At 59.8% G+C, this 22,381-nt stretch overlaps 1 protein-coding gene across 1 annotated transcript in view; it reads left to right on the top strand.

Moving 5' to 3' along the window:
- Window positions 1-22,381, top strand: part of PTK7 (protein tyrosine kinase 7 (inactive)) — a 39,155-nt gene that overhangs the window by 11,092 nt on the left and 5,682 nt on the right. The window contains exons 2-14 of the mRNA XM_042789611.1: window positions 13,484-13,777; window positions 14,287-14,389; window positions 14,854-15,044; window positions 15,734-15,881; window positions 17,859-17,989; window positions 18,284-18,550; window positions 18,763-18,896; window positions 19,278-19,413; window positions 19,549-19,668; window positions 19,813-19,962; window positions 20,214-20,364; window positions 20,695-20,822; window positions 20,982-21,185. Coding sequence (XP_042645545.1) covers window positions 13,484-13,777; window positions 14,287-14,389; window positions 14,854-15,044; window positions 15,734-15,881; window positions 17,859-17,989; window positions 18,284-18,550; window positions 18,763-18,896; window positions 19,278-19,413; window positions 19,549-19,668; window positions 19,813-19,962; window positions 20,214-20,364; window positions 20,695-20,822; window positions 20,982-21,185 — 2,157 coding nt within the window. The remainder of the gene's footprint in view (window positions 1-13,483; window positions 13,778-14,286; window positions 14,390-14,853; window positions 15,045-15,733; window positions 15,882-17,858; window positions 17,990-18,283; window positions 18,551-18,762; window positions 18,897-19,277; window positions 19,414-19,548; window positions 19,669-19,812; window positions 19,963-20,213; window positions 20,365-20,694; window positions 20,823-20,981; window positions 21,186-22,381) is intronic.

Genomic DNA, 22,381 nt, shown 5'->3' with positions numbered 1-22,381 from the left:
TCCAGCCCCGGGGCGACGGGTGCTGAGCCAGATATATTGCAGCTCTCTCCCGCTGTGGCAGGACCTCCCCGGCTGTTCAACACCGCCTGGGCTCTCCTCTACTGCCGAGGGGGGGTTTTGCTCGGTAAAGACCGTTGCATTCTCACGTGCCCTTTCCTTAAACTGTGGGGCAAGCATCGTCCCCCCCGAGGCCGCCGCACGGGGAGCGTGCAGCTCCTCGGCGCCTGCCTGCCGTCTTCCCTTTCGTGGGAGAAAAGTGGAGCTTGGCCTCCACATCAGCTGCCTCTCCAGCCCTGCCCTGCGCTGCCGCCGGTGGCACATGTCACCTATAAATCACTGTTTCTGAGGAAGTCAGGGAATCGCTCGAGGGCTCCGAGTGGGAGAGTCAGTTGGCAGGAGCAGCGGGGTGCAGCGAGCCTGTCGCTGGTGCTGAGTCACCCCTGAGGCATTTGCGTGGCTCACTGGAGCTTAGCAATGCAGCCGGCAGCGCCCGCGCTCGGCAGGCTTTGGCGTTTGGGCAGGAGCTGTGGTCTGGCTGCTAACTTCGCCCTGTCCCCCTTCCCATCTGCGCCACCCCAGCGCCGTGCGCATGGCTGGGGCTGGTTCTCCGGGAGAGGGGCTCGGGGGGGGGGGAGCATGTGGGGTTCTCACAGGGGCCTGGGACCACCCGGTTGCCTCGGTGGCCAAACAGAATGGCATCCTTTCCCCCGGGCTGGGCACGTTGTGTCCCCCCCCCCCCCGGAGGTGCCCGTGCCTCCTCTTGCAGTGGGTTCCAGGAGCACAGGCACAGCCCCATGGCTCAGAGCGGTGTCACCCTGCTCCCAGGCCAGTTGTTCTGGTTCAGCAGTCCCGGCTGCTGTGGGGAGCCAAGGAGTTTGGCTCCCGCTGGGACTTCCCTGGCTTGCTCTAGCTTTCCCCCGTTTGAGCAAGGCGCTGAGATGTCGGGAGAGACCGCGGGGCAAACGCACAGCTGGCAGTTCAGCCCGGGCGCATCTTCCACACCCTGAAGGGCACAGTCCTTAGAGGGGAAACTGCACAGCGTGGTGGCTCTCCCACCAGCCCGGCTTAAGCCTGCCGTGAAGCGGTGGTTGGCAGCAGCCAGAATGAGGAGGAACCTCCCCAAACTTTCCCATCGCTCTGGGGCTGCAGGATGGCAGCAACTCTTGCTCTTCTTGCTCATCGCCTGAGCACCGCCCTGGCCCTGGCTGCAGAGGTTACCGTGTCCCCTTGCTTTCGGGGTGGCTCTTCTCTTATCCTGCCGCCTGGCTCTGAGCACGCAGGAAAGGGGGGGGTCTCTGCTTGCTGCTGGTGCGAGGAGGAAGGCAGAGAGCTGTGAGAGTATCTGCGGAGCTCCCGGAGCAGAAATTACGGTGGTTTTCGGAGTAAGCCAGCCTGAGAGGTGTGTGGCTGGGGAGGGGACTGGGATTCGCAGGGTCGGTGCTGTGCTGGGGAAGCAGGATGGGCAGCATGAAGGACAGAGGCAGGGAAACCTCAAACAAACTGGGTTGAACTGGGTGAGCGAGCGAGCTCGGCTGACGGCCGTCGGGGTCTCTGGGCTCACGTTCCTCGTGCTGAGCCTTTTTCTCAGTTACGCTGTTTTTTTTTTTTTTTTTTGTGTGTGTTTTTTTTTTTTTTTTTTTTCTTTTTTTTTTTTTTCCCCCTCCCGCGGCACACGTGTGCGCGGTTCCTGCCTGCTTTGGGACGGGGGCTGCGTGCGACAGCGTTCTGCAGGCGCTTCCCCGCCGCGGGTGGCAGTGAGCTCTTCCCATGGCCAGCCGCACCCCAGCGTCACCGTCAGCGATCGCTCCAGCCATGGATTTGCACTATTCAAATCCCAGCGGCTTTGTGCTGCTTTCTTGTGATAATTGCTCAGAAACCGGGCTTAGCTGTTCCCAAGTCTGGGATCCCGGGCCTGGAAGGGAGGGGCAGGGAGGGTTGCTAAACCACGGGGGTGAAAATCCCCCACAGCTTGCTTGCCTCTCTGAGCAGTTCTGGGGAGGCTAATGGGAATTGTGCTAAGTGGTTGTGGCTTTTTTTTTTTTTTTTTTTTTAATTCTACAGCTTGGTTTGAAGGGCAGAGTTGGCTTCTCGGCTTGGAGCCTGTGTTTTAAAAGCACCCCTCCACGCAGAGGGCAGTGGAGAGAGGTGCTGTTGGCCCCCCAGGCGCGAGCCCAGACTCTGGTCCCATTGCAGACCAGTTGTCACTCACTGGCAGGCCAGCAGCCAAGATGTTTCCAAACAAGGGCTTGCATCTACCATATGTCACAGGGGCTCCTGGTGGGGTCCTCGAGGGAGGCCGGGGTCTGGGCAGGTGTAATCTTGCGTTGGCTCACAGGGATGGAAGTGGGGAAAGAGTGGACCAGCTCTGCGCTTTCCATTTGGGAAGCGAAGCAGCCAAATACTGTGGGATGAGCAGATGCCCCCGGCTGTTACAGGGTGTGTGTGGGGGGTACCTCTGTGCCTGCTTTCATCCCGGCTTGCTTCTCCTTTGGATCAGCAAATCCCACCTGGGAGGTTGCACGTCTGGGTGCTTTGCAGCTGAAACTTTGTCCGTGGATGCAAGCGGCTGCGCGGCAGGCTGATTTGGCGTGGCCCCTCCGTGGAATATGCAGAGAGGAGCTAGATGCGTGTGATCGCTGGCACGAAGTGCAGTGGTGTGCAGGCGTCGCAGCTCCCGCGGGGTCCGGAGCAAACTGCCGAGAGAGGGGGAGAGAGGTGGTCGTCTGAGCAAACAGGGGTACAGATGCGTGGTACAACTGTAGGGGCAAAGGGATGGTGTTTTCCCAAATCCCTCATCGTCTTGATCCACCCCAGAACGACCGTGCTTCGTTTACCCCAGATCTGGAGCTCCTCGGTGCTGGTGCGGTTCCTCCTGGCTCACGGAGCCAAAGCCGCTCTAGCTGAGCGTTTCTTGGAAATGCTGTTTTGTACCCATCCAGTTGTGCTGGGGACTCAAATAGGAATGATTTTTTTTAATTTTCTTTTTTTTTTTTTTTTATCCCTGGGTGCAGAGGGAGTTTTTGTTTTTACTTTAACTGGAATGGGAAATGATTCGGTTTTTAAAAGGCTTCTATGATGGGTGCCCAAAGACTTTCCAGATGTTGGGTTTGATCAGACCAAGCCTGCCGTGTCCAGAGCTCCTTGCCTGCATCAAACCATTTCCATCTGGCCTGGTGGGAGAGTGGTTTATTGCATCTTCTCCCGTCTGAGAGGCTTTCTCAACTGGAACCTCTCTTGCACAGAGGAACACGCTGGCTGAAAATCATTTGGAGATGCAAATCTCTCAGGGTGTTTGGCTTGGCTGCTGCTTCCGCGGTATCTGCTAAGCGGTGGAATAGGCTGTGCGTGGAGCTGGCATGCTCTGAGCAGCTGCTTTATGTGGCTATAGGGACCGGCCCGCGAGGCAGGGGGTTTGTTTGTGTTACTAAGCATTCACGATTTTTCTTGCCTGCTTCTACAGCTTCAGCTGGTGCAAACGAGCCCTGCTGGTTATGTGTTTGTGACCAGGAGGGGAGGAAAAGCTGACCCATATGTCGTTCCCGGTCCTGGCATGCCAAAAATCTGCTTTTATAGGAGCATGTTCATAATGAACTGTGCCAGGAAACACATGGCTCGCTTGAGCCGTGAATGGGAGGTCTGTATGGGGCCCTGCGCTCACCGAGAGCCTCGCGAGGACAAAGAGCAGATGCTGGTGTGCATTTCTTGCTCTGGGGCTGCCTTCATCCTCCAGCCTGCAGCGGGTGGGGATCGGGAGGTGAGATCAAGGTACTAAAGTGTTTGGCTGGTCCAGTGACGGCAGAGAGGGCAGGAGGAGAGGCCAGGCGAGTGGTTTTACTGTGTGCTGCTCTTTGTGGCTCCCCTGGCCCGGGGAGGGCTGGCTTGCTTCTCTGCAGACGTGGCCGGGTTGGAAGGAGCCTGCGTACTGCAGGCAAGCGGAGAAGTGCTGCTGACGGCTCGGGATGGGGAAGAGAGAGGACAGGGAGGGATGCGTGGAGGCCACCGGGGCCCCGGGATCGTAGGGCCGGTGGGGGCTGTGCACGCTGCGCCTGGCTGCAGCAGGAAGGGCAGGCTGTCTGGTGAGAGTCCTGAGCATTGGCAGCACTCCGGCGTCTGCAGCGTCGCTCCCTTGTAGGAACTGCTGCCGAGCCTGCATGGGCTAAGCCGCTGCTGAGGAGTGCCTGCCCAGCACGTGAAGAGTTAAACCTGCCCGCGGTGAGGGGAGTTCTTGCAGGGGGGGGGGCTCAGTGCTTCCTCTGCACCAGCAAGATGCTCCAGCCCAGTGATTTGATTGCCCGGGGCTGGGACGCGGAGTCTGCTGCATTTTGATCCACGAGGGGCCAAAAGCAAAGCCCCAGCGCTTGGGGAGCCCTTCCCGAGGCCTTGGCAGCAGGAGGAGCTTCTGCCTGCGGCCAGTGATGCTCCTAAGGACAAGACCTTTCGAGAATGCTTTCTGGGGATGTGTTCTTGAAACCTGTGAGAGTCCAGGACTCCGAACACGATCCCTGCTGCGCCTTTTGCGGCCTTGAGATGGAGCGCGGGTCATGGTCTTTTCTGAAAATCCGGCCATGGTTGCCTTTGGCACCCGACTTTTGCTGGGGCCTGATGTCTTTCCCAGAGAACGTGGCAATAAATCAGTCCCGTGTTTGGGGCTGTCCACGTCCATCCCATGGTGAGCTTCTCTGAGACGAGAGACCCGAGTATGAGCTTCTCGGTCCCTTCTGCTGAGGTCTGATGCTCCTTTCCTTCAAGGGCTGCTTTTCTCGTGGCCCTTAGCCCTGCCCCTGGGCTTGCAGGGAGCCAGGTGGTCTTCGTAGCGGTGGCCTGGGTTGTTAATTTTGCTTGGGGTTAGCAGCAGCTAAGCAGCATGCTGCTGAGGGATGCACTGGCAGCTTCAAAGCAGTGCTCTGCTTCTGTCTTCCTTGCTACAGCCCTACGGAGCTGGGAGCGAGTGCTGCAGAGTGATTCGAGTCCCGAGTGCGTTAGCTCATCCAAACCTTCCTTTCTCCTTATTGATTCCTCATCAAAGAGGAGCAGCCTGTGTGGCTGCTAGGTTGACGGCAGAGGCTTTGTTTCCTCAGCGGCGGGGCCAGAAGCATTAAGGTGATGGCGTGGCTCTGGTGGGCTGGTGCCACACCGGCAGTGGGTTCCCAGGGGGCAAAAAGCTGTCGCTGCCAACTGGCTTTGCTGAGGTTCGTGAATTAGCTGACACATCCAGAGCTGGTCGCTCGGCAGAACGTGGTGAAAGTGTCTTTTAACCCTGCTCTTTCCGTCTGAGGCTGAAGGGCTGCAGCCTGGGGGGGATGGACTTGGGCTACTCCCGCTGCCCACCTCAAGTTAGCGGTGGGGGCTAGGGCCACCCTCCTCTCTCCTAGCTGTACCCCTGGCCTCCTCTCTGCAGGAAAGTGCACTGTGTGGTTGCTGCAAGGTACCCAGGGCCTTCCCCAGGTGAGCTGCTGTGCTCCTTGCCCCATGGGTGTTGCAAAGGGCCCTGCAGGTTTGGGGAGCAGGCTCCCAACCTGTGTGCTGCAGCCGTGCCTTCCTGTGGAACACGGCATCTTTGCTAACCGTTAAAGAAAGCGGACAGGGAACAAGTGTTTAGCAGCGTGTTACCAAGCTCTCTGTCCGGTTAGGTGCTGAGCTGGTGGTGTAAACACATCCAGCTCCCACCTCCGGGCTGAGGCTTGCAAGCTAGTTGTGCATCCCCAGGGAGTGCTGGGCCCACAGTGGAGCTGGGGCAGCTGTGAGCTGCCGTGCTCTGGCATGGGAGTGTTTGAGGTCCTCTCTGCTTTCAGAGGCCAGAACAGATGCTGGCCAGCTGTGTCCTCTGCCAGAACTCCCTGGGGGAGCTGGCTGCGCCGGTTTTTGCAGCTAGCTTCTTCCATTGCATCCTGGTACCTGTGGGTTTTTGTTTTATTGTAAGCCAGTTGTCCCCCTCCACGGCTGGGGCAGGTCAGAGGTCTCCTGCTGGCAGGGGAGAAGAGGAGGAGGATGGTTCCCCTTTGGAGAGAGGAAGGATGCAGTTTGGGTGCTTGGGGCTTTGCTGTCCTGGGCACTGCAGATGAGTTGCAGCTCCTTTGATGCAGAGCGTCAAAGGAGCTGGCTTGCACATCTGGCTTGAGCTGACCCACGGTGAACTTTGCTGAAGTGACCAGGAACCAGGAAACCTTAAACTTGCACAAAGCCCTCTCCCGAATCCCGTTCCCATGCTTCCAATTCCTTGTTTGGTTGCAAGCAGCTTTGGGATTACTCATAGCCTTGCATCAGCTGTGGTGTCTCAAGAGGTTGATAACCTAGGCTCTTTTGGGTACAAAGGGAAACGGATCCTTTCCTTTTCTGCCCTCTGTCCAGAGCTCTTTTAGCTCGGGGAGGAGGTGCCCAGAAGCTGGGCGCTGAGCGTGCCTGGGAGCGGGTGGATTAGGGTTGCGGGGAGCCTGGGTCTCCCGTGGGGCTGGGGATGTGGAGCACTGCAGCCGTGGCAAGTGCCCGCCGAGGCTAGCCGTCGCTGGCGGAGATCCGTGCCGGCTTGCTTTCCTCCCACAGCTGCTGCTGGGGTGCAAGCGCCCCTGAGCCAACTTGCCTGTTGCTTCCCCAGCACGGCTGTAGGTGAGTGGGATGGCCGCAGAGACGGCAGGGATCGGGGTCTGTGCAGCAGCTGGGGGCTTTGCGGTTGAGGCTGCATTCCCAAGCGATGTCGTTAGGCAAGGAGACAATGATTGGGGGGATTGCTTCAAGATGTAGGTGACTTGGCCTGCCAGGCAGGGCGGGAGATGTGCTGTCTGCTCTCCCCAGCTCGCACAGTTGCTCTGGGGCAGCCAGATGGGGTTGGGCTACTGGAGGGTCCCCAGGCAAGTGCTGGTGTGGGACTGGCACTGAGGCGTTAGGCAAGAGATGGTAAACCCGGCTTGGTTCGAGGTCTGGCTTGTAATGGTGTCCTGTGCCCTTGACGCCTGAAAGATGAAGGTTTGGGCTTGCTGCCGTGGCAGGACCCCACCAGGCAGTACCCGTGGTGCTCTCAGGCCGCTTGCTATGGTGCAGAAGGTGGGCTGGGTGCTTTCACTGCCAGGGCCACAGACCCCCTCGGTGGCTGCAGCCTTAAATAGAGATGGCTGATGGCCCACCAGCCAGTCCTGCCGCCCACACACCTTTTCTGTCTGCCTCTCCACGACTACAAAGCCCCGCGCCCCACGAGGAGCCGCTGCCCCTGAGCTTTGTTGCCCGTTGCCCAGCTATCTCCGCGGGAGGACGGCGTCCAGCCTCAGGGGTGAGCACTGGGACACGTGGCTGGGCAGTTTGCTTGCCACCTCCTTCCACAAGAGCCCTACAGCCTCTCTCTGCCCGGGATGTACCAAACCTGGTGCTGCCCCGTTGGGAACAGAGACTCAAAACTTTGGCATCCCCCAAAACTTCAGCCCTGGTTTCCCAGTGCTAGCCCCAGCTCTGGAGTGGCTCCCTCAGATCCTTATTGCTCTTTTGGTGCATTTTCCTATAGCTCTGGCTGATGAAAACATCAGCAGTGATGCCTCTTACTTTCCTAGCTCTGGAAAACAGCCCCAAACCAAGGCCATTCCCAGGCTGTGCTGCACTCTACTGCCAAATCCCTGCAATAATGCTGTGGCAGCGCTCGAAGGGGTTGGCTGCCGCGGGGCTGGGTCTCCTTCGCTGCCGGTGTGGAGTGCCCTTTTCTCCCTGGCGAGTGGACAGGATTGAGAACTCGCTCTGCAGAGCTTCAGACAGCAGTGACTAACTTCATAGGGTTGCTCGCAAAGTTTGTCCTGGATGTGGCTTTGCTGGTTTTATTCGTCACCCTGAAATATGCTACACATGCCCAGCCCACCTTCGGAGGAGGCTGCAACAGCCAAATCTCAGGGATAAGCAAAAAAGTGAATTGAGATACACTTGGTAGAAATTCAGGCTGGCAGTGTGAGTGTTTTTCCTAGGCAGGTGCTAATTGCCTCTTTCAATAAATGAAATTAATTTTGAGCAGGGGGATACCTCTGCATGGAGGATGCCGTGTTCCTGCATTTAGATCTTTGCCGTAAGTACGCTCGCAGAGCCTCCTCTTCTCTCTGTCCTCGTGCGTCCTGCTGGTGCCAGTCCCCTCCCTGCAGATGATTTGCTCTGTGGTGTGTGAATGATACCCTGGGGGACCTGTAGGTACGGGTTCGACTTCCCTACACAATTCACTTAACCTTCATCTGTTACCTCAACAGGGGGGGTTTTGCTTTTTAATTAAATAACTTTTGGGTAAAACACCACTGGGCGTTTTCAAGTGTGCTGCATTCCAAATGTATTTATCTAATCTGGCTGAATCGTTCCTGAAAAACGTTCTGTAGCCGCAGCTGAAATGGTTTTAGGCCAGAAACATGTGTTGAGGGTTTCTTTTTCTCTCAGCCAGGGGTGGCTTGTGTCACATACGTGTGCAGAGTGTTTGCCAGTGCGTGCATTTGGGGCTGCTGCTTGGCGTCGGCTTTGCGGGACTGCGGCTGGCCCAGCTGTGTTAAGAGGGGAGAGCTCTGCACTGGCTCGGGCTTGCTAAGCTGATTTCCAACAAACTTGGTGTTGCTGGGTATTTTCTGGGGTGGCTCTCACTAGGGGAAGAGAAAGAGTCATTTTGCTTCTTTCAGCAGCTCCCAGCGCTGCGGGCCAGCCCAGGTCAGCCCATGGAACCACAGTAAAAACGTGCTGTTGTTGAAGGGGTCCAGTCAGACTGGGCAGGGGTCACCTTTGCTCTCTACCAGCTGCTGCAAGAGCTCTCTCATCTGCCAGCCTGGGCAATTTTGGCAGCCTCCGGTGGCTAAGCCACGCGTGACCGTGGCTCTGCCGGACGGTGGTGCCGGGGGTTCCTCTGGCTGGGTGAGCGGAACAAGCAGAGAGGCATTTTGTTCTTCATTCGGTACAGGTGGTGATGTCTGTTGCCTTTATCCAGGTTTTACCCAAACTCTGGCGTAATGGCATCCCGCACAGGCAGCCCTCTGCTTGCACAGCTTGCTCGAGCCTCAGTCCCAAAAGCCCAGACGAAGTGGAGGGGAGCGGGGGGGGGAATGTTTAAACCCTGCTGACTGCAAGCCATTGCCTGGACCGGGGCTGTACAGCTTTTATGAGCGAGTGGAGCACGTCCCATCTGCAAACACTGGGCCCCGGTGCTCTGAATTGAGAGTGCAGTGAAAAGCTGTGTTCCGCTCTGAGCTTCTGTTGTCTTCCGTCCCAAAACGTCTGGGTCACATCTGGCTGCTACCTGTCTTTCCTTGCAGCCCGAATCTGATACGAGGTGGGGACGGTGGTTTCAGCCAGTCCACCCGCGGCACATTCGTTGCTATTGTCAAAACAAAACCCGAGTTTATGGCTCTTACTGCTTTAGCACCTATTTATCCCAGTTTGCTTTGGCACTTTCGCTCACGAGACTTTCACCGCGGGGGCATCGCTTGAGCCGCGATGGTTGTGCCCATTTCCCCAGTGTGGAAGATAAGGACAGAATTAGTTTCTCCCGTTTCACTGGGCAGCTGGATCCCAGCGTTCCCGGACACCTTGTAAAACCCCTGCTTTCCACGTGGAGCTTGTGCCAAGCCTTCTTTACATGCCCTGTGCCCGGAGCCATGCCTTCCTGCCTGGACGTGGGGGATGCTGAGGTAGCGGGATGACACGGGTGATGAGGCAGCTGAAGCTCTCAGCTGTCTGTGCTGGCAGTGATGGGGCAAAAGCAGCTCTGCTGCTGTTGTTCTACCGCTAATGCAGCCGACTTCATGCTTGAAGCCCACCTCATTTAAAATACCGTGTCTTAAGACCCTAATGGCCTACACCTTCAGAGAGAGGTGCCTCATCGCTAACTCCGGCACGAGCGTGACTAGTAGACTGTGAAAGGTTTTGGGATGCTGAGACCCCAAGAGGAGAATTGATTCATCTCCTTCATGAACTCTCCTAATGCACGCTGCCACCTGGCACTTTTTTTTTTTTTGTCCCATCCAAGTGTGGTTTGATGGGCGTGCGCCTCGGTGCCCTGAGGTGTTATCTGTGGAAGAGGACAGACTCAGCTTCTGGAGGTTCAAACCCGAGCGGATTTGACTGTCCTGTTCCCCTTTTGCTCCTGTCTGTCTGTCCCAGCAGCCTGTTTTGGCCTGAGCTCAGCTCCTGGTACCCCGGAGCTGCTCTGCTATTGAGCACATAGCTCTGTTCGTGTGGGGTTGGGTGGTTGCTACCCCGCTGAGTGCTCTTGGTGAGACAGATTTGATGTGCAGGGGGCTAGCTGTGTGTACCTCTGTAGGAACACATGTTCCCGCCCATTGTTTCACCTTGGGGGGGCATGCGTTCATCCTGCGGTGCTCATGAGACGACTGTCACAGGCTGATGGATAGTTCCTACCTTTTGGGAAGGTGCACGGTGGGCGTGCCGACCCTCGGAGCACGGTATGCTGATGGGGCACAAGACCCAGGAGATAGGACTTGAGGCACCATCTGGGGCTGTCGTTCGGGCCACGGGGGGTCAGTCAGTGGCAACTCCTGGTGGCCTTAAATGCTGCGAGTGTGGCTGACAAGTGACATCCACCCGGGATCTGTGGGACTCAACCTGGCTGGGGACGGACCCCCGGGGATGTTGGCCTGCACACGGCGGTCAGTGGCACAATTGCGTGTTGAAGGTAGAAAGCCAGGCTGCGACGAGGTCCACATCCTAGACCCCCGCAGCGTGTTGCTGTGACCCCCCAGTTCCTTGCTGCACCCCTCCTGGCGGCTTCTTTGGGGTGACTGAAAATTAGAATTGAACCCACAGTCCCGTCTTGCAAAGACTACAGGCAGCAGAGACCTCTGCGCTCTGGAGTACTGTCTTCTTTGCCCCGGTGTCTTTGAGAACAGACTTCTGTGTTTTGTTTTTTTTTTTTTTTTTGCAATGGAAGGACTTTGTTGCTCTCTCTGTCTGGACTATGGGGAAAGGGTGTGAGCAGACACGGCAGTCGCAGGCTGAAGTGCCCCTGCTCCTGGCTGACGTGTGCTTGGAGCTGGGAGGCCGGAGCCTCGTCCCGAGGAGCAGCAGTGCTGGAGAAGTGCCCGTCTCCGTGTCTTGCTGTGTCCATCTCTCCTGCTGTGAGCGGGAGAGCTCAGCCTAGCTGTGCTGGAAGCGTGCGGCTGGCACTGGGGTGCCCATGGGTGGCTGCAGGTGCTGCTTGGCGCTCGCGCTACGCAGCGGGCTCCAAAGGCACAGAAATGGCCCTGGAGGCTTTCTGGAATGTGGTGATCTAGATGCCTCCCTCCAAACATCCCCTTCAGAATAGGGTCCCTTACCCTTAGCACTGAGTGACTGAGATAGCCTGTCAAATTGTGTCCCTTTACCGGGCTTTTATACAAACACCAGGTAGGAGGATGTGGCTGAGCCTCCACAGAGGAGCTGCCCTTCAGCTGGGCTTGGATCCCGTTCATGTAACTCGCCTAAGCAACCGGTTTATGAAGTCTGTTCCCTTGCAGTGGTGGGAACGCGCCGTTTTGACCGCTTTCCTGTCCGCCTTCTTGAGAGATTGCCTCGGAGATGCTCAAAATCTGCCCGGCTTGGCCTCTTTCCCTGCAGAGCATGGTGCTGGGAACAGAGTCCAACAGCAATCCGGCATGTGCTGAATTGCCCTTTGTCTGCTTTCCTCTCTGCAGCCAGCTGGGTAACCGGAGCAGAGCGCCTGCCTGGCTGGCTGCAGCCAGATTTAGGAATAAGCGAGCGTGGTCCCTCAGCAGCCACGTCAGGCAGTGCCTGGGGAAGCGCTGACTGCTCTGTCCCCCGGACCTTGGGTGGGGGGGTTAGTGCGTGGAGGAGGACTCTTCAGCTTTTCCGCCACTGCAGAGAGATGCTTCCAGACCTCCAGAGCCACCCCGTGGCCACCATCAGACCCTGGGGTCAACCACTGCAATTTTGTGTTTCCACTCCCCCTTGCAAGTCCCCAGCACAAGGTTGGGGTGTCCCTGCTGTATCCTCCCGCGCAGTGCCCCAGCAGCTTCTGTGTTTATTCGCATGGGCAATCCTTGCTCCAGACCAGTTTTTTTCCAGGTGGTTTCTGAGAATGCAGAGGTGAGATGGAGATATGATCCCAAGGAGGGAAGCTTTGAGGAAAGCCTAGAAACAGTATTGGTGTTTCTCATCTGGGGCACTCTTGATGCTGGAAGCGTGGCGCTCAGCAGTGGGTCACAGGAGCTCCCTCCTAACGCCCCTGGCCCCAGGGAGCGGAGGGCTCTCCTTGGCTTGTGTCAAGCTCTGGCATCCCCGTGCCAGTGATTCCTGGAGAGATAGCCTTAAAGCAGCTGCGCTCTAATCCAAGCACAGATCTGACTAAACTCCCCTACCAGGGATTGGTTTTGGCAGGTGTGTTTTGGGTTATTGTCGTGATTTGAGCCCAGAGGGCAACTGAGCACCACACAGCCATTCACCCCTTCCCTTCTCAGGAATGGGAAGGAGAAAATGAAGGAAGAGGGCTCAGGAATCCAACTAAGGACAAGGAGGGGTGGCTCACCCATTACAGTCACAGTCAAAAGACAGAATCATCAGGGGAAGAAAAGAAAACATCACTTAAATTCAAAACATTAAAAAAGGCAACACTTAACAGACAAGGTGGGACAGGGAGAAGCACTACCGCATTCAAAAACATTTCCCCCCACCCCTCCCTTCTCCCCGGGCTCAGCCCTGCTCCCCATCTCTCCCCCTCCTCCCCCAGCAGCGCAGGGGCAGGGGATGGGGGTCACAGCCAGCTCCCCACTCCTTCCTTCTGGGGAGCTGGGGGGAACGCGCCGCCCAGCCCTCCCCTGCTCCCCGGGGCTCCCCTCTCGCTGCAGACAGGCCTCCAGGAACCTTCTCCAACATGAGTCCTCCCCACGGGCCCCAGCCGTTCCCCAGGCCCCCCCCCCCCCCTGCGTGGTGCAGCCCTCCCAGCACCGAACTACAACAGCGGGGGCTGCTTCTCCCCTCAGAGTCCCGGCCTCCTTTCAGCGCAGCCGCCTGTCCTGGCGTGGGCTCCTCCACAGGCTGCAGGTCGGCCTCTGCTCCACCGTGGACCTCCACGGGTGGCAGGGGGGTGGCCCTGCCGTCTCCCCCCGGGATACAGGGTGGGGGTCTGTGCTCTGACACACCTCCCCCCCTTCCTTCTCCTTCCTTCCACTGCCCGGGGTGTTTGTCCTTCTCCCAACTCCTCCTCACCAGTCCCAACCCCCTCCCAGGTTCCCCTTCTTAAACACGTTATCGCAGAGGCACAACCACCGTCGCTAACTAGTTCAGCCACTAATTGGCCAGAGGTGGGACCGACTTGGAGCCGGGGGAGCTCCCAGAAGCTTCTCCCAGGGGGCCACCGCTGCAGCCCCCTCCCCGCTACCAAAAAACCCCGCCACAGAAACCCAGCACGGTTATGCTTCTCCTAACACGGCGGTTTCAGCTGCCTGGAGACCCTGGAGAACAGCACATGCTTACTTCCTCCTTCCTTCCTATCCCCGAGCTCTAAATGTGCCCTCCTCTTTCTGTCTGGCAGCGGTGGGGACCCGGGCGATGATTCTTTTCACCAAGGAGCCGTACTCTCAGGATGCCCTGCACGGCCGCAGCGCCATCCTCCGCTGTGAGGTGGAGGAGCCAGCGGGCCTGGAGTTCGAATGGCTGCAGAACGGGCTCCCCATTCAGGACACGGAGCAGCGCTTCAAGGAAGGCAGCAACCTCCAGTTTGCTTCTGTGGATCGGCACCGGGATGCCGGGGACTTCCAGTGTGTGGCGAGGAACTTGCTCACCGGGGAGGAGGCCCGCACGGCCAACGCATCTTTCAATATTAAGTGTGAGTGTGGGGCGAGGGCGGCCTGGTGCTGCCCGCCGTGGAGGGGGGAAAACGCTCTCCCGGGGAAGGGGCGGGGGGGCCAGGCCTGAAACTGGAAACACCTTTGCCCCGTGGGGGTGGTGGTCAGACAGGGATCAGCATCAACTGAGCAAGCAGGATTCCTGCCCAGCTGCCACGTCCTCCGTGCCTGCTAGGGTCCTCGAGGCTGTCAGAGGTGCTTTCTCCTGCCGCCTTCCCCATTTGTGTATGTGAAATGGGGATGTTGCTGCACCAGGTGTGTCCTGAGCACTGCAGATCCTTTCAGATCCCCCCCCCCCTTATCCCTCGGAGAACGCAAAGCGGGCCGTTTGCAGGGTGGGGGTCCGTTTACTCCACGCCGGCTTGAGGTCTGGGGCGTCTCTAAGCTTGCTTGCGTCCTCGTCGCCCGCTCTGGTTGTTACTGATCTGGCGTCCGCCTGGGCTCCGTAGGCTTGGAGAGCCAGCTGTGTTGCTATTTTTTGATCCCGCAGGGATTGAGACAGGCAGTGTGGTGCTGAAGCAGCCGGCCAGCGTAGCTGAGATCCAGCCCTCCTCCGCTGTGGTGCTGCGGTGTGACATCGACGGCCACCCGCGGTAAGGGTTGCCTCCCGAGGAGCAGACCCTGCCCAGGGTGGGGGGGTCCCCCTGCCCCTTTGCTGCCTGCTCTTCCCCTCTCTCTTTGTCTCTCTCCTCTCTCCCGTGAGGATTCAGTAGAGTCTAGGCAAGGCAAAAGGCAGGATTGAGCCTGTGGCTGAGCACCGGGGGAGAAGGCAAATGGCTTCCTCAGAGCCGCGTAGCCAGGAGCACAGTAAGGATGGGCTGTCACAGTCAGGTTGCTGAGCTGCTTGGTGTGCTGCGGTCACTCGCCGTCGCTTCCCAGTCACGTCCCGTCCACTTGGCTGCATGTCTCATGGCTTCGTGTCTGTGTCGGGGCCAGCCGCGGGAGCGGAGAGCCAGGGAAACGGGCCATCTCTGGGCTGCCTCCCCTGCACGTGCGCTCTCCGCCGAGCCCTGCCGGTGCCCTGCCACCCGGTCACCCTCTCGCCTTCGTCTTGCAGCCCCACGGGGCAGTGGTTTCGAGACGGTGCCCCCCTCCCCGATGACCGCGGCGTCTATTCCGTCAGCAACAAGGAGCGGACGCTGACCCTGCAGAGTGCCAGCCCCGACAACAACGGCCTCTACTACTGCTGCGCCCGCAGCGCCGTCGGGTCCGTCTGCAGCCAGAACAACTTCACCCTGAGTATCATCGGTGAGTCGTGTCCTGGGGGCTCGGCTGTTTTCCTGCTTTGCTGACAGCTTCCCCTCTTCGCAAGGTGGGAGCCGGGCTGCGGGGAGGGGGGGGGAGTGTCAGGCTGGTGTGATTTTCTCTGTGCAGAGCCTCTGCCAGGCCTGCCTCTGGCCACACCTGGCTGGGTTTGAGCCCTACCCTGTCTACGGGTGTTAATTTGCCCCTGCGCCTATCTGGAGCAGGGCTGTGCTGTCGTCTCTGGGACTGGGGCACAAGGGTCCTCCCTCTTTAAACACAATTTGGAGCCTGGAGGCTGTGGGTGCTGCTGGTTTGGCTGACGCCGGTGCCGCGTGGCTGAGATGCCCCACTGGCTTTTGGAGGCTAAGGCCCGGGGAGGGCAGATGTTGATCTTTGAGAGGTGTTTGGGATCAGACGAGGGAATCTGCAGTCCAGCGACAGGTTTGATCTGTTTGCTGGGAGCCCAGCGTGCGCAGGGCTTTGCTGGGAAGTAGAAGGGGCTTTCCCCAGAGCAGCTGCCATGTGCTGTCCTGGGCTGGGACTGCGTCACTGCACGGGTGCTGGCACGTCTGCAGGCTCCTTTGGACCTGCAGCGTGCTCAGCTCTTTTTGAAGTTTCCCCCAGAGCACCAGTGAAGGGACACCAGAGGCCACTCCGCTTTTCTCACCCTCCTGTGGTCTCTGCCGTTGCAGATGAGAGCTTTCCTCAGGCGGTGATCGTCCCGCAGGACCTCATCGTGACCAAGAATGAAGAGGCCATGTTTGACTGCCAGTTTGCAGCCGTGCCCCCTCCCACGCTGGAGTGGCTCTTTGAAGACAGCCCCATCACCAACAGATCCAAGTAATAGGGACACCGATGACGTGGGCGGGGGTGGGAGGAGAGGGGACAGACCTCGGGCTGTGCCCAAGGGCAAGCATTCAGCATCGGGCTGGCCGTTGGGATTGGTTTCTCAGCTTGGCTGACTCGGGTTTAGCAGGGCGTTGGTACTTTATCTGCAGAGGACTCGGCAAGCAGTTTGTCATCAAATGACTCTGTGGGGCTGTAAGTCCTAGATGCCCACGCATGACGGTGCCCAGAGCTGGGGACGTCTCACGGCCCCAGATGTCCACGTGCGGCGATTTCGCGGAGCTGGGGACCCCTCAAGCCCCGGACACCCGCTTAGGGCAATTCCTAGACTCAGGGAACGTGTCCCAGCAGCAGATGCCCACAGGTGGTGATCCCCAGACTCAGAGACACCTTCTAGCCCCCAACATCTGCACAGTGATCACTGGCCCCATGGCTGTCTTGCACCTCCAGATACCAGTGCGTGGTGACTCCCAGAGACAGGACTGTTTCTGAGCCCCAGACACCTACGCACGGGACAATCCCCAGAGCTGGGGACATCTCCCAACCCAGGCTGCCTGTGGACAGTGTTTCTGGAGCCCAGGATATCTCTTAGCCACTGTGGAAGGCAAGGGGTGCTATCTGGATACCTGGCAGGTCCCAGGAGCCACCTTGTGCCCCCTATCCCCATCCCTGGCTGTGCCAGCTTTCAGAGCTGGCCCAGTTTGGTGATGCATCTTTCGGTGGGAGCCAGCTCTTCAACAAGAAACAGACTTCTAGTAGCTCATTTCCTCCATGAAATCTCATTTCCCACCATCTCCTTGTTTACGTGTGCTGCTGCTCCTGCGCCGGGAAGCTTTGACTCTGCACAAAATCTCCCTCTTGGTTCCTGTCCCGGTTTGAGCCCAGAGGGCAACTGAGCACCATGCAGGGTTTGCTCACCCCTTTCCCCTGTCAGGAATGGGAAGGAGAAAATGAAGCAGAAACGGCTCAAAGAATCCATCTAAGGACAGGGAGGCTCACCCGTTATAGTCACAGGCAAAAGACAGAATCATCAGGGGAAGAAGAGAACACATCACTTAAATTCAAAACATTAAAAAAGGCAACACTTAACAGACAAGGTGGGACAGGGAGAAGCACTACCACATTTGAAAACATTTCCCCCCACCCCTCCCTTCTCCCCGGGCTCAGCTCTGCTCCCCATCTCTCCCCCTCCTCCCCCAGCAGCGCAGGGGCAGGGGATGGGGGTCACAGCCAGCTTGCCGCTCCTTCCTTCTGGGGAGCTGGGGGGAACGCCGCCCAGCCCTCCCCTGCTCCCCGGGGCTCCCCTCTCGCTGCAGACAGGCCTCCAGGAACCTTCTCCAACATGAGTCCTCCCCACGGGCCCCAGCCGTTCCCCAGGCCCCCCCCGGCGTGGTGCAGCCCTCCCAGTGCCAAACTACAGCAGCGGGGGCTGCTTCTCCCCTCAGAGTCCCGGCCTCCTTTCAGCGCAGTCGCCTGTCCTGGCGTGGGCTCCTCCACAGGCTTCAGGTCGGCCTCTGCTCCACCGTGGACCTCCACGGGTGGCAGGGGGGTGGCCCTGCCGTCTCCCCACGGGATACAGGGGGGGGTCTGTGCTCTGACACACCTCCCCCCCTTCCTTCTCCTTCCTTCCACTGCCCGGGGTGTTCGTCCTTCTCCCAACTCCTCCTCACCAGTCCCAACCCCCTCCCAGGTTCCCCTTCTTAAACACGTTATCGCAGAGGCACAACCACCGTCGCTAATTGGCTCGGCCCTGGCCAGAGGTGGGACCGACTTGGAGCCGGGGGAGCTTCCAGAAGCTTCTCCCAGGGGGCCACCGCTGCAGCCCCCTCCCCTGCTACCAAAAAACCCCGCCACAGAATCCCCAGCACAGTTCCACGGGCTCGTGTAGGACATCACCGGGCGGTGGCTCTGGCCCGTGTCCTGCGGAGACGAGATGCCCACTGAGCCCTCTGCCTCTCCCCATGTGCCCAGGACCACCGTGTTCACCAATGGCTCCCTGCTGATCACCCAGGTGAGGGCTCGCAGCACCGGTGTCTATAAGTGCGTTGGCCGTGGGCAGAGGGGGAAAGCTCTTGTGCTGAAGGCGACTCTGCGGCTCGCAGGTGAGGCCCTGGGGCTGGTGGCGGGGCGGGCGGTGGGTCCCGGAGTCGGGGTGTCGCTCTGGAGCTACGTGACGTTGTAGCCCGATGGGTCGGCCCGCGCAGGACGGCTTGGGTTACCGGTGAAACGGCTCGTCCTCCCTGCCTGGATGAGGGGAGCAAACGTAGCTCGTGCGCTCCCTCCCTCCCTCGGCTGGCGCCTCCCGTGGGGATGATGAGGAGGACGAAGATGGTGGCGGTGGGTTGGCTTACGCGTTCCTGCCCTGTTTGATCCCTGCTGTCTGTCGCTCCTCTCAGAGATCGACGAAATGGCACCCTTCTCCCCGAAGGTGTTGACGGCGAACCAGGGGCACCGTGTGGCCTGCACTGCCCCGCGAGGGGTACCCCCGCCCCAAATCTGGTGGGAGAGGAACCACGAACGAGTTCCCGCTTCTGGCAGGGTGCACCAAGAGGCCGAGCAGCTCGTTTTCACCGCTATCACCGAGACGGACGCGGGGACCTACACGTGCCATGCTGCCAACAAGGCTGGGGAGAAGAAGCAGGAGCTGAGCATCACTGTGGCTAGTAGGCAGCTGTCCGAGAAGGGCTGGCAGCAGGGGAAGGGGCTGGATCGGGGGGGTTGGAGTGAGCCGGGGTGGGATGGCACATCTCATGGCTGGGCCGTGGGGTCCCCGGGGCGGTGGGGGGGGGCTGCACGCCTCCTGCGTGGTCTGTACTGGTGCTGGCCGGAGCGGGTGGCGAGCGGCCCCGCGGTGACCCCTTGCCTCTGTGCCCAGCGGTGCCCAAATGGGTGGAGATGCCCAAGGACAGCCAGCTGGAGGAGAGCAAGCCGGGGTACCTGCACTGCCTCAGCAAGGCCTCCCTGAAACCCACCGTCACCTGGTACCGCAACGGCGTCTCCATCTCTGAGGTGAGGTGATGGGGCGAGCCCCTGCTGCTCGTGGCCGCTCGGGCCGGGCACCTGCTCAGCACCTTCCTCCGCCGCCGTTGTTCCTCGCCTCGCTCCTAGGCCCAGCAGCATCGCTGCCACCCCGAGTCTGGCCACGTCCCCAGCACCGTCGCCATCCTCCTGGTGTGTTGGGTGCACAGCTGGCTGCCTCCAGCCGCCTGGCTGGCAGCTAGCCCCGCCCTGCTTTTGGGGGCAGTGACAGGCGAGGGGTCACTGCAGCTAGTCTCGGTCCTCCGCGTGGGTCTCAGCGGGGCGGGGTGGGCACGCTGGGCGTGCGGAGCTGCCCGCGCAAGCAAGGTCTGAGCCCGGGGCGTTTCTGCCTCCCTCCTTCCCTGTGGGCAGGACTCGCGGTTTGAGATCTCCGAGAACGGGACGCTGCGCATCAACAACGTGGAGGTGTACGACGGGACCGTCTACAAGTGCGTGAGCAGCACGCCGGCCGGCAGCATCGAGGGATACGCGCGGGTCCACGTGCTAGGTACGCCGACGAGCCCTCCGCCTCCTCCCCTCGTGGGGGCTTCTGCTGCCTGGCGGGGTGTGGGCGTGGGGGTACCCCCAGCGGCTGCGGGGGGGGGGGGGGGGGGGGGCCTGACGGCGCGTCTGCGTCTTGCAGAGAAGCTGAAGTTCACCCCGCCGCCCCAGCCGCTGCAGTGCATGGAGTTTGATAAGGAGGTTACGGTGTCCTGCTCGGCCACCGGCCGGGAGAAACCCAACATCCAGTGGACTAAAACAGGTGAGGGGGGGCTCGGGGGCTCTTTCCCACCTGGGGCCCCAGGAACTTCGCACAGGCCCGTCCCCGCCGCGGCCGGGGAAGGCGCCCCCGTGGCACAGCGCCTCGCGCCTGGCCGCCGCATTCCCGCTTTCTTGTGCCCTGCAGACGGGAGCAGCCTGCCGTCCCACGTCAGCCACAACGCCGGCGTCTTGTCCTTTCACAAGGTGAGCAGGAGCGACTCGGGGAACTACACCTGCATCGCCTCCAACAGCCCGCAGGGTGAGATCCGTGCCACCGTGCAGCTCGTGGTAGCAGGTGAGGGCTCTGAGGTGGGTTTCCTTCCTTGCGGTGGGGGTTTGCCCGGGACGCCCCTGCAGAGAGAGGAATGCCTGGCCTTGACCCCGAGCTCTGCCCCATGGCCCTCGAGGGTCTGGTTTGTCAGTGCTTCGCCTACGGCCCGAGCAGGGCATGTGTCACCGTGCCGGTGCTGGCCCTGCTCCCTCGTGGGAGCTCAGCACCGTTCCCCCCGGCGCTGACAGCGCTCGTGTTGGCCTCTCTGCCTTCAGTTTACGTCACCTTCAAGCTAGAGCCAGAGCCCATGACGGTGTACCAGGGGCACACAGCCATGTTCCAGTGCCAGGCAGAGGGGGACCCGGTGCCACATATCCAGTGGAAAGGGAAAGACAAGATTTTGGATCCCGGCAAGCACTTGCCCAGGTACACAGCCTCCGTTCCAAACCGAAACGTGGCGCAGCGCGGCACTCCCTAGGTGCCGGCGGTGAGGTCTTGGGTTCCCAGCTGGAGGGGCACACGGTTGTCTCCATCTCCTCCCAGGGCCGGGGCTCTCCCGGCCCCAGGGTTTGCCACAGCCTGCTGAGCTGCAGTTGAGCACTTTGTCCCCGAGCACTGCAGAGCCTGAGATTTAAGACGATTGCGCTGGGGCCGGGGTGGGGGGGGGGGGGGGGGGGGGGACGGGAGCTGGGGCATCCTGGGGAGATGGGGCTGCAGGTTCCGGCGCTTGCAAAGGGCTCTCCCTGTGGTTGGCAGGATTCAGATCATGCCCAACGGCTCCCTGGTGATTTACGACGTCACCACCGAGGACTCCGGGAAATACACCTGCATCGCCGGCAACAGCTGCAACATCAAGCACCGCGAGGCCTTCCTGTATGTTGTAGGTAAGGGAGGCCCCCGGTGTCCCCAGTATCCCCAGCAGCTCTAGGCCCTGCTTCGGGTGGGTGCTACGCCTCAGGTCGTGCCTGCCCCAGCCCATTCCCGAGGAGGAATTTGGGAAATCCCTCCGCAGCCTCATGGGTTTGGTGTTCTCTGCCCCACAGACAAGCCAACAGTGGATGAGGATGGGGCACCTGGCAGCCACACGCCCTACAAGATGATCCAGACCATTGGGCTTTCGGTGGGGGCGGCCGTTGCCTACATTATTATCGTGCTGGGGCTGATGTTCTACTGTAAGAAGCGGAGAAAAGCCAAGAGGCTGAAGAAGCACCCGGAGGGCGAGGAGCCTGAAATGGAGTGTCTGAATGGTGAGGCCGGCGGCCCCTGGGGGTGGGGACTTCACTGCCAGCCCCGTACACCTGGGCTGGAGGGGCTGAGGGGCAGGGAGCTCCCGGAGAACACGGGACTCCTCCTTACCCTTGGAGTCTCCTGGTTTTGGCTGTGGCTGGCGGCAGAGACCTGCCGCCAGATGAGAAATAGGCAAGTTAGTGTGAAACCTGCATCCCAGCCCCACGGCGTGGCCGTCTCTTGCCTGCTGCCTTACGTACTGCTCCTGCTTTCCAGCACCCACGCGTGGCACCACATACGTCCTTTGCCAAGGAGAGGGGAGTATCCCTGTTGCAATACAATGAAATAGTAGCACTCTTGTCGGCCTGTCCCAATCACAGCTCAGCAGCTCGTGGTGCTGGAGGAGAGACTTTTCAGTGAACAGCCCTGAACTCCGCTGTGAACTCACCCTGTTATCTCTGAAACCCATATACACTTTGAGCATCTACAGCACCTTCCCACAAGGACTTCTGGAGCATAACAGGTTATCTGTAACCTCTCTCTTTCTCTTTCAAGCTTGTCACCTATCAGCTCTGCACTGGAGCACACGGCTCTTCTGTGTGTCTGATGCGAGTGCCTTTTGCGGTGGCGCTGTCACCTTTCTGAGGTGGGGAGTCCCCGGCAGGGACCCGGCGCATCCCGCTTGCCGGAGTGACGCGGATGTGCCGTGTCCTGTTCTCAGCTGTGCCACTGGCTTCCGTTCCCTGACCGCAGAGCTCGCGCTGGAGAGAAAGCAGGCAGCTCTGGGCCGAGCCCATCGCCGTGGATGGGACGCCAGGGTTGCTTTCCCCAGGCCTCGTGGACCTCTGGCTACACCTCCCTGTGCTCCGTCTCCCCCTGCAGCTGGCCACAGCTGGCCTCTTACCTTTGCTGCTAGCTCAGCTGGTGGCTTTTTTTTTCCCCGTCGGCAGCATATCATACTACCCTGGTTCCTACCTTCTGTGTGCCCACTGGAGGCTGCTCTCTCCCGTCCTGTGGCAGCTGAGCTGCTTTTTAACAGTTGTTTCGAGGAGGCCCTGCAAATAGACTAAACTGGGTCCCCACTGCGCGTGAGCTACGTGAACTCCTGTGGGGAACCCGGGAGATCTCCGGGGCATCATTTTCATTGCCAAAAGCTGTTTCGGCTCTTTTCTCCCGACATCGTGGTTGTCCTCGCATCACTGATACCAGCGAGGGC

The sequence above is a fragment of the Tyto alba genome, unplaced genomic scaffold (assembly GCF_018691265.1).
Source record: "Tyto alba isolate M040663 unplaced genomic scaffold, T.alba_DEE_v4.0 Super-Scaffold_16, whole genome shotgun sequence".
Lineage (NCBI taxonomy): Eukaryota > Metazoa > Chordata > Aves > Strigiformes > Tytonidae > Tyto > Tyto alba.
The sequence above is the reverse complement of the archived record's forward strand: the minus strand, read 5'-3'. Positions and strand labels throughout refer to the sequence as shown.